The sequence below is a fragment of the Meleagris gallopavo genome, chromosome 4 (assembly GCF_905368555.1).
Source record: "Meleagris gallopavo chromosome 4, MGAL_WU_HG_1.1, whole genome shotgun sequence".
Classification (NCBI taxonomy): domain Eukaryota; kingdom Metazoa; phylum Chordata; class Aves; order Galliformes; family Phasianidae; genus Meleagris; species Meleagris gallopavo.
The window spans coordinates 46,027,543-46,038,770 of NC_139407.1; the positions used below are offsets into that span (position 1 = coordinate 46,027,543).

Here is an 11,228-nt window from a genome sequence, read left to right on the forward strand (position 1 = left end):
CTTCATAAATTCCAGTAATTCAATCAAACCATGACCAGACTATAAAACAAAAGCCAACCCTTTTTCGGCACCAACATTTTCAACACGTAATGGAAAACATTAAGTCAAATCTGCAGAAGAAATCCTACGCCTATATGTATTCTCCTTAAAGCATAGGTGATATCCAGCAAAACAGAACTATAGCCAAATATAAAACTATATTAAACGTGATAAATTTAAATCATTTACAACTTTCATCCTTAAGATGAGGAATCGTTATAGAGAGTTTCCATGTTACTCAGTCTTCCTCTCCACCTACTCCAAAAGCAATTTAATTATCACCTAACATTCCAAAATGACCACTGAAAACACTGGTTTTTAAAAGATGAAACAAGAACTTGTCTTTACACTCATTTCCTTGTAAAACGAAATTACTGGAACACACACAGCTGAAACATAACTTCTGCATAATGAACCACAAGTCACAACACAGCAGTTATGAGCAAGGCAGTAGAACCCAAAATGAGGAACTCTGACACTTCACGAAAGTAGCCCTAACACAGATACTGACTTTGCTTCCTTGTCTCACAAGTGAACACTTGAGTTTGCCTCAGCTGATACAAAGAGACAAGCTGGTCCCTCTCTGTTCCATTAAATCACCTCTTTTTGCTAGAAATAAGCCCAGAACAAAACTAGATAAGAAGTAATTTACAAAAAAGATCCACTTTGATCCAGTCAGAGAGCATGCAACCAGCATGAGTCTCAGAAGCTGGGCACAGAGCAGCTGAGAGAGGTAAAAGACATCAAATCACTACAAAATACTTCCATTTAAACCAAAAGCAAACTGGCAGCCCCACTGGAACTTGGGCAGAAGAGAACACCGACAACACAGAGACACATCCCATTTGGCAAGCAAAACACTGCAAGCAGAATGCAACTCTGCATGCCTGGTGTCACTGCTGTGCGCTAATGGCTGCAGTGCTTCTGCCAGCAAATGTGGCTTTCTCCAGTTCCTCCTAAAAGATACAAGTAAGGAAAAAATGTAATTCTCACATTTTATTTCAAGAAAACACTCCCAAAATACACTGAAGATGACCCAAGGATCTAAGGATGAGCAATCTGCATTAAACAGCAGATCCCTGGGACAGTGAAAATGACAAACTGAAGAAGCACACTTGCTGCACACATCAGTACAAAATTCTCCCAATGTGCTGAATTAAAAGAGATATTTCAAGGAATCACAGGTTCTATTTATTGTCTTATCTGGAGAGTCTCATTTCACCAATAATTGCTTATTTCTTACCCTATACTCCCCCATTCCCCAACACAGCAACACAATTTCTGTAAGTCAGATACACCAGAGATGGAATTTCAAACTTCAGATATATTTATCTATACCAAGGCAGAAACAGTCTGTCTCCTCTTACTGGAGAGGAGCTGGGGGTGCAGAGAGGGGAAGACAGGTTAAGAGTTATTCTGAGAAGAGCAAGATTAAAATGAGGAAAGGTGTTTTTGCTAACTGCCAGCCCAGACAGAACTCTTCAGAACGCAAACATTACAGTTTCCCCTTTTGTACAGCTTAAGACCTATAAAGAATGCAGGTCTTCAGAGAAACCAGTGATATCTGGAGCCACCAAATGGCTAACACTAAGCAAATATTTCTTCTAAATTAATACTAAGCAGTAATTCTAGATATTATCTATAACAACAATAGGAAAAAAAGTATTCTAGAAACTAGGATTAAGTCTACTAGGCACTGCCTTGGAAATAACGCATTCCTAGGCGCTTCAAGACCCAGCATTTGCACCAGGAGGTTTCACACATCCATTGGAAACAGTTTACAACTTTAAGCTGTTACTTCAGGAAACCTTACACAATCAGGACGGCCTTGGAGGAGCTGCAGCAATATATTTTAGAGCTCCTACACGACAAGCATCACACCTTGGCTGTGCACAGACTGGTATATCCACATGAATACTAAGGCTTCTAGAACAAAACAGGAATCCAAAATTTTGTCTCTCCACAGGGGACACTTCCAAAGTGGGGCTGTGATCCAAAACCAAAAATAAGCTGCTTTGTCAGCTGTTAGTATAGAAGCAAACATGAGTGGCAGACAAAATAATTGGGAAATTTAATTACAGCTCAAATTCCCTTTTGAACTTGGTCACAGTGCTTGTTGTATCCACACTGCAAGCAACAGGCACACAAAGTATTCCACAACACTGAGAAGCTATACTTCGAAAAAACTGCTTTTCAATGAACAGAATCTGAAAAATACTCCCTCTCACACTCTTGTGATACCACTCGGAAAGCCAGCAGAAGGCACAGTCACACATCAAGCATTGCTGAGCAGCTAGCTACAGCCGGGCACCTCAAGGCACTCCATCAGCTGCCCAGCCAGATGCACCAGCAGCAGCTGGTACGGGTTCCATGGGAAGGAAGTCGGCCTAGATGAAGCCATTTGTCACCTGAACACAAGAGTTTCAATGCAGATCAACCAGCCTGGAACGATGAAAACGCAACGGCCTTCAGTTGTGGGAGGGGAGGTGTGGGTTGGACAGTAGGAAACATTTGTTCTCAGAAGGAGTGGTGAGGCTTTGGATGGGCTGCCAGGGAGGTGGTGGACTCACCGTCCCTAAAGGTACTCATGAACTGCCTTGATGAGGGATGTGGTTAGTGGGCATGGGGTGATGGATCAGTGGTTGGACTAGATGATCATAGTGGTATTTTGCAACCTTAATAATTCCAACCTTCTCTGATTCCATTCTGGTTTTATTACTGCAGAAAAGGAAAAACAACCTGGGATCAAGTGGAGGAAAGCTGCTTGTTTCAGGAATACTGAAGAAAAGACATGCTACGTTACAAACCCTATGCTTGCTTTTCTTGCAGATGCCAGCCTATCTTTAGCAATGGACTGAAGCAATGGAAATCCCAAATGCTATTAAATAGTTTGAAATAATCCACAACACAACAGCTAAGGAAAAAACAATTCTGGGTAAAATAATTGCAAATCCAGCCAGAAAGGAAAGAAATGCCAGAACCAGCCTCATAAAATGGAACTTCACCCTTATCCACAGTTCAGCATCAAGAACAAGTGCCAATGTCTGGGTTATTTAACTAGTCCCAGTCACATACAAATTAACTGTAGAAAGCAAAAAGATTAAAAATAACCTTTAAAACACTTTAGTATTAAAATTTACACCACAGACCTGACAGTTATGGAGAAGCAAAGGAGAGAGCAGCTGGTTGGGCATTCTTCCTCAACACACTATGATAAAAGTAGCTCTACATCCTTTATTGAGACAAATTTAAGAAATACAATGAAACTCAACATAGTTTATATCCCCTTCCCCGTAGCCCATCCCCTTCCCCCCAGAAACCCTCAATATACACCAAAAATATAAGCAAATGACAGAAGTGAATGGAAGCTGCATATTTTCTACCTGAAATGTCAAATTCAAATTGATGAAATCACATTTTCAGGGAAAAAAAAAAAAAAAGACTAAAAAAGACTAATATAATTTTTATTACAGGAAACCACGTGCTGCCAAACTATTCAAATGAGACCACAAATGAATACCTAAAAAGCCCACCCACACATGGCACTTACCTGCCTGACACCTGCAGCTTATTTCCTGCTGTTAAAATTATCACTTCAAAGCTCTGACAAACCACAGCCATTGGGTGCACCATCGCCTACCACCAAACCTGCACCAGCACCAGATCAGACCAGCAGTAGGCTCCCAGGCTCCCATTAAAAGCTTCTAGATAATGTCAGCAAATAGGAAATCTCTAGTAGCAGTAGGTCTGAATTCTAACAGTAACTGTCTGAAAATATCATGCCAGACAGACGTGACACATAAATGCTCCAGATGCAACTCTGCATTAAGAACTTAAGACTGGAAGGAGTCATAGCAATTTTTATGACTGTAAAGATTTATCCAACAGTATAAATGCCGTCATTTGCTAAAAGCTTCTCAGAAAACAATTAGACAGGAACACATACTGGGCAGACTCATGCCCTGAAAATTAGAATGGAATGTTTTTATTTAATACTGTTCCTGGCTTCAAACAACAGAAATGGAGAAAACTTGTAGCAATAGGAGAAATATTAGTCCAAAGTACCATCTCCCTAAGTGATTTTGAATAAACCTTACTTATCCAATAAAAGAATCATGTAATCGTTATGAACTACATCATAACACAATGTTATGCTCCCTGATCTGCTTACAGAATTATCCTAATGGCATGACAATTTATACTGACCAATGAGTTTAGACGTTCTGACACCTATGTTTGGTGGAAGCCTTCAGTACTTACACGCAGAAAGTAGAATTTCTATATTCGAGTGTAGAAAACAAATGAAAAACGTGCATCAGTGTTGTCTTCATTTACAGGAAAACAACACACCTAAAGACAGAGATTCCCAAGTGCAGTACAATAAGCACGTGGAGCAGCCAGGAACTGACACTGCATTCCTGTCCAAGGATGGATGAAGTCACTTTCAGAGCCCATGGCCAACTGGAGGCAGCCTTAAACAAAGTGACTGACTTGGACTCCCCCATGGCGCTTGGGTACAACAGGTGTTGGCTCTACAACTTTTACAAGAGGGTTACAGTACAGTTTTTGTTCTGAGACCTTTGCAAGATTGTTACACTTTTGTTTCACCGCTCTTAACCAATCAGAAAGTGACAGAGAACGCACAATGTTACAGATCCCTACAGCCTTGTCCGAGCAAAAAAGAAACACGGCACTTTATTCCCACACAGGGATTTCCTTGAGTATCACAGAATCATAGAATGGCCTGGGTTGAAAAGGACCACAGCGATCACCGAGTTTCAATCCCCCTGCTATGTGCAGGGTCACCAACCACCAGACCAGGCTGCCCAGAGCCACATCCAGCCTGGCCTTGAATGCCTCCAGGGATGGGGCATCCATGATTCAGAAAGAGAGCGCAAGTGAGTTCCTGCCTGGAGTGCGAGGGCTCCCAATTAAATAGAAGAGAAGCAGGCTGAGCTCTCCTGGCTGTTGTGCCATGCTGCAGGGCACAGCCCCTGAGGCACGTGTGCATCACAGCTCTGAACTCAACACCCAGCGCTGCTGATGCCAGCACAGCACGAATACATGTGTGAAAGCTTGCACATGTCTTCCAAACACTACACCCTAAAACATCCTGAAGCAAAACAGTGGTTTCATGTTATTAAAATAAAGCCCTGACAACAAAATGTGGCTGAAATGACAGCACACTGAAGTACGCTTAACTTAAAGGGCACCATCTTCACACAAGCCTTGGCCGTAACGTTTGATATTACATCAGCAGTCACTCCCACTACTTGTAGCAAAGCATTGTGAAACTACTGCATGCTCTGCAGATAGGGAAAGGGAAAAGCACTAACCTTTCTTTCATAGGAACCAATCCTTCTTTCACCCAGGTATGTAATAAGCACCCTGACCTGGAGGTTTGTTTACAGAAAGAGCTACTGAGGTTTAAAGTTCATTGAGGATTTTGGAGCAATTTAAGCAGCAGACATGTTACATAGCTGTTCCTTTCCTCTGAATGTCCATTTATCTTTAATTTAACTGGAACAAATCAGAGCTACGCTATCATATACACTTTAAAATGAACTCTGCACGCTGGCTCATGTTTTGGTTTGGTTTTTAGCCAGAGATCTAACACTGCGTGCATTTATGGTGTAATACATCTGTTTCTGTTGCTGCAAATACCATGGCTTGTGTGCCCACTAAATGTGCCTGATAAGCATTCCTAAGGAGATTCTTGTCAAGATATCATAGAAATAGAATAGCCAGGCACAAATGGAAAAGAATGAATAAAGCGGGCAATTACATCTTTTTTAAACCTATTTCTAAAGCGTACAAAAGTTACAAAAATCAAACAGTATCTTAGTGGTCTCGTGGTCCTGACGTCACGAGCAGGACAGAGGAAATGCAGCTATGAGGCATTTAATACAGAGCTAGCCTGCGCACATTTGCTGCAACGTACTCATCCACTCTCTTACTCTAGCATCAAATTCATTCCAAAATACGTCAATGAGTTAACTTTGTGTCACTGGATGCTATGGCCACAGTACAGACTGCCAGCACTGCTCCCAACTTCATGCCAGATTAGATATCATTTGCCATCCTACAAAGGGTATAAAGCTAATAAAAACTTTGTGCTCCAGCTAATTCAGCAGAAATGCAACCCTGGTATGCACTGCTAGGATGTCCGGCACGACACGGATCAGTACATCAGGATGAAACTGCAGCAGCCTACAAACAGCTACCCCAGGCACAAGCACTGCTGTCCCAGCTGCTTGCTTCTTTCTCTGCCAAAAGTTACAGATCCCATAGCTCTGCCAGCAGCACAGGTCATGGGCACATTCCTTCATCCACTGCAGGCAAAAACCTACCATGTCGGTTGAACCAATTTAAGGAATTGGCAAGAGCTAACCCAGATACATTTGACTGATGGATTAAAGAGTGCTCCTCTAAAGCCCTGCACCAGCAGAGCCATGGAAGCTGTAAGCTTCAGCTATGAGCTGCAGCAGTGCCTCTGCCCTCGCACACCTGCAACAAATGGCACTGGAACACGGCTCTAACAGCAGCGTATATTTTAAAATCAAATAAAAATCACTGCATGAACTGGATGTTTTTTGTTGCTTTTTCTTTTTTTTTTTTTTTTTTTAATCTCTTTATGAGCCATAATGAGAAATACTGTCTAATCTCAGACTTACATTTTTAAGAAAAATGTCTAAAACAGACAATACATGAAAAGCACTTATGCAAGATCTGCAAGTAGGTACTTTTAAAAATAAGGCTTCTGCTTTAAGTCTTTGTGAGCAGCATTACTTCTTGCAGAAAGACAAACATCCCCACCATTAAAGGCTCTAATACCTAAATTGAGTGCAAAAGATGAGCATTTTCCTAACATTCCTAACCCTATTTCCCAGCTCTTTGCTTTCCATACAGCATGTTATAGAAATCAAGTGTGATTTCCTCTTCTGCTTGAAGAGGCAAATACATGAACTGGGATGTAATGATAGGGGGGGAGGGACTGTTTTCCTGATTCCAAAGCAAGGAGGAAAAAGTAAAGCAGATAGAGAATTAACAATTTGCCTCAAGTTAGCACAAGTTACCCAGACAAAAACAAACCAAGTACTAAAATTATATGAATAAAATCCCATCCTGATACAAAATAATAAAGAGAAACAGTGAGAGGAAGGCTATTTTCTTGTCTTATTCAGCTTATTGCCTTTCGTTCAACTTACTGCCTTGCAAATAGAAAGCATCTTTGATCACACTGATTGGAGCTGCAAGAAACTTTTCAGAGGAGAAACGGAAAGTTGCGCTTCTCATATAACATGGAAAAAAATCAGTCATAGAAAAATTGAGCAAAAATGTATTAACAGAATAGAGAGGATCAAAAAGAAGACTCAACAGATATGTTAATTCTTGTTTCAAGCATTTCCACAGTGAAAGGAAAAGAAAAAGAAAAAGAAAAAGAAAAAGAAAAAGAAAAAGAAAAAGAAAAAGAAAAAGAAAAAGAAAAAGAAAAAGAAAAAGAAAAAGAAAAAGAAAAAGAAAAAGAGTATGAAATTACAGGTAATTATACAAGTTAATTTAGGAAAATTCCTATTGAAAATACCACATACACACATATAGGCACTTCAAGGCTTTGCCATATACCGTAGTGGAAGATGGAAATTGGTGCAAGGGACCTTTTGAAGGAGAAGACAGCAATAGCTGAACCACGCACGAGTAGCAGCACTCTGTGTGTTCTACGCAGAGAAATTAACAACCACAAATCACTGCACCACCTCCAGCACCCTCCGTTAGGGAGTGCTGGAGTAGCTGCAGCTGCAGCCCACGAGTGCGTAATACAGACCTGCACCTTCTGGTTTTTAGACAGAGGATACTGCAAAGGGAGCAAACAAAAGGCACTTTCTAGAAAAAATATCCTCCTACTTCCAACATAAGGCGGCTGATTCTGCTTCAGTGGGAGCCTTTAATGCCACCACATAATGATAAACATAAAGGTAGACTAAATCAGGGCTGCTAAAGACATTACATAACGTCACCGTGCGCGGGCTCCGCGCCTCCCTGCCCAGTTTCTCTCTCTGGGGAGCACTGAGGGCTCGGGGAGCCCAGGCCCGCTGACGCGCTGCCCCTCACAACGCCCGGCGCCCATTGCTCCGCCCGGCAGCGCGGCCCCCTCTCACCGCGCAGGGCCGCAGTCCCCACTCGCAAAACCTTGCAGTGGAGAGCGCCCCGGGGCCGTGACTCCCAACACCCCATCCCCCCCAAGAGGCTGCACACCACCGAGAGCACCTCAGGGAGCGAGGCCAGGAGTACCATCCCACACATAGACGAGGCCCTCCCAACGCCCCGCGCCGCCCCCAGCGCCGTGACCGGGCCCGGCCCGGGGGGCTCCGCTCGGCCCCGGGACGGTGAACGCAGCCCGCTGGGGGCGGGGCTCGGGGCGCCGCGGTGGCCGCCGGGAGTTGTAGTCCGAGGGGCCTCCCGCCCCCGGCCCTCCCGCGCGGGGCAGCGGCGGAAGAGCCTCCACCTCCCACAATGCGCCGCCCGTTCCCCCCTCGCAGCCCGTTTCTCCCGCACCGGCCCGAAGGAACCGCTCTGCCCACAGCCCCCCTCCGCGCACGCACCTCTCCCGCGAGGCAGCGCCGCCGCCGCCCGCCTACCCCCGTCCCCTCCTCCCCTTCGCGCCGCCGCTCCCCTCGGGCCGCCCGCGGCCCCCAGCCCGCCGCTCTCCCAGCCGGGCCGGGGAAACTGCGTCATAGCCTCTGAGAGCCGCACAGCGCCGCTTCTGCCGCCTCCACTGCCGCACGCCCCTCCCCGCCCGGCCCCTCCCGCCCGAAGCCCGCCGAGGGCCGCCCCCCGGCCCGCCGTCCCCGGCCCGCCCGCCGCCCTCTCCGCGCCGGCCTCGCGCCGGCCGGCCCGGCGCCCTTCCCCGCGAACAAGAGGCGCCGCTCGGCCGCGCCGCCCCAACCAGGTGCGGAGGAGCCGAGCGGACGGCAGGGCCTGGCAGCGGGCCAGTCGGGACAGGGCCGCTGCAGAGCGGGCGAGGGAGCGCGGCGCTGCCCGCCGCTACTCACTGACAGCGCCGGCATCCGAGTGCATTTTCGTGCGGCGGACACACGGCCCGGCCCGGCTCCCGCTGCCCCTCTCCCAATCACAGAGCCCAGGCACGGCCGCCCCCGCCCCGCCCACCGGCGGCACCCATTGGCTCGGGCTGCTCGGGGTTCTGCTCTCCTATTGCGTCAGGCTCCTGCCACTCTCCTTCTGCCTGCCCCGCACCGCCTCTCTGCCCGGCTCTCGCCCTCCTGTTGGGTTAGCGGCCGAGTCAACCCCGCCTCCCTTCATTACGATTGGACATTATCGATGGCAATCTTTTCTGGTCTTGAAAGCGCGTGCAACGAACTCTACTTTGTGTCAGCCGTGCCTCCGATTGGCTGAGAAACAGGAGGGCCGCGCCCACGGCCCCGTGCGATTGGTTCAGCAGGGTGGAGGGCGGGGCCTCTGCCGCAAGGGGCAGCACTGCGGGCGGAGCTCCTTCGGGCAACGCTGGCGATGCTTTCCAGAGCCGCCGGAACTGGCGAGGTGGAGGGTCCCTGTCGTGAGTCGCCTAGGTCACCGGGGGAGGCGGCTTCGACGAACCGCAACCGCTTTCTCGATCCTTTCCTGCCGGTCCGAGTCCAGGCTCTGCCTTCCCGCCGTGCCTTAGCTGCAGCGATTGATAAGCGAGCGCACGTGGTACGCGGCCCAAGAACCGCCGCGAGTCGGGGAGGCTCCGGCTGGGAGCCCGCTCCTCGGCCGGTGTTCTGCGCCTCTGAACGCCGTGCCCTCACCCACCCGCCTCCCCCCGCAGGAGCGGCAGGGAGCAAATCCGGGCGCTGAGCGGGAAGGCAGGCGGAGGGCGCTGCCGTTCAGAGCGAGCGCCGCGCTTACGTTCTTCCAAGGGACGGCCCGGCCCGGCCGCACCGCGCTACTCCATATTGCAGCACCGCTGAAAGGAGAACGCTGCGGCACGGCCTCGGCATAGTAGAATAGAAATCACCCACGCAAAAATATGCGTTTGCATTAAGTAAAAAGAAAGTCAAGGGCCAGCCTTAAGGTAGTTGTCAGTTAGAGGCAGTGCGTTAGTATGCAGCCTTCAGTTAATTGCTCCCACGCTTGTGTTTTTTTTTTTTTAAACGACCCTTAACGATGATCAGTGAAGCAGTGAAACTCATGTCTTACCCTGCCCCTTTCACTGAGTAGAAAACTGAGTAAGAGAACGAATTACCTCTTCAAAGATCACATACTAAGAGATGGAAAGAGCCCACTGTTTGAAATTTCAAGGAGTTAGAAAGCAAGAATTATTTCTTTAGACCCTCCTCCCCATCTATAATACTGTTCCTCCTTCCATCATCTTAGCACTATTTTACAGTACTGCCTTCGTGTAAAAGAAACGTGTATGATAGCTTAAAGCAGACCAGAGCCGAAATGCATTTCACTTTTCAGCTCTGATGCCCCACAATGCGAGACATTTACACCTTTGTATGTCGTCCCAAAGGCTTTTACCCAGTAGGAGCACCAAGTTGTAACTCAGCTGATCTGTTCCAATTCTGGTCTGAGGAACAACTCCTTTAGGAGTGCCTGTTTGTCACGCTGAAGTACATAGGACATTGTTGTTTTATTCAAAACCATTCTCATACATGCACACAAATCTTCTCTCAACTCTCATGCAGCTGTAAGTTGATAAATAGCTAAAGAAAGGCATCTCATACAGAAAGACAAAACTGTCCAGTTTTATCTGAGGACATTTTGACCCTAGAAAGGTTTAGGGTTTTTTTTCCCCCCCCCACTTACATTAGTCTAAAATAAAAGGTAATGTTTGCCTTGACAAATCTTTCCTTAGACTACAGCTTCCGTCACTACTGCTATTCACAGCTGTAAAACAAACAGCAATAAATGTGACAAACAAAAGTTCAAAATATTTTTGAATACTTGAATGCCAAGTATAATCTCTGCTCCTTAAAACTTGATCTGCAAAGAAATCCATAGGGAAAAACAAAAGAGACATTGTTTTCCACTTCTGCCTGCCAAACAATGGAACGTATGCTGCAGCCAGAAAAGGCCAGTCCCACAAGTACCAGCCCGTTATACCACATACCTTCACTCCAAACTCAAGAAGATACAAACCTCCCCTTTGTTATTATGCAGTGTAAAAGCCTCCAGGCTGGGAGATA

General features: G+C 46.6%; 1 protein-coding gene across 10 annotated transcripts in view; it reads right to left on the bottom strand.

Annotated features, from left to right (window-relative positions):
- Positions 1 to 9,246, bottom strand: part of DCUN1D4 (defective in cullin neddylation 1 domain containing 4) — a 37,546-nt gene extending 28,300 nt beyond the window's left edge. For 4 of the 10 annotated variants that reach the window (XM_085223182.1, XM_085223181.1, XM_085223180.1 and 1 more), the window contains exon 1: positions 9,093 to 9,246. In XM_085223182.1, the coding sequence (XP_085079308.1) occupies positions 9,093 to 9,117 (25 nt within the window). In that variant the 5' untranslated portion in view covers positions 9,118 to 9,246. Of the gene's footprint in view, positions 1 to 8,642; positions 8,791 to 9,092 lie in introns of those variants that run through there. The other 6 variants (XM_085223176.1, XM_085223175.1, XM_085223174.1 and 3 more) reach the window with 2 other exon arrangements.
- Positions 9,247 to 11,228: the final 1,982 nt, after the last annotated feature.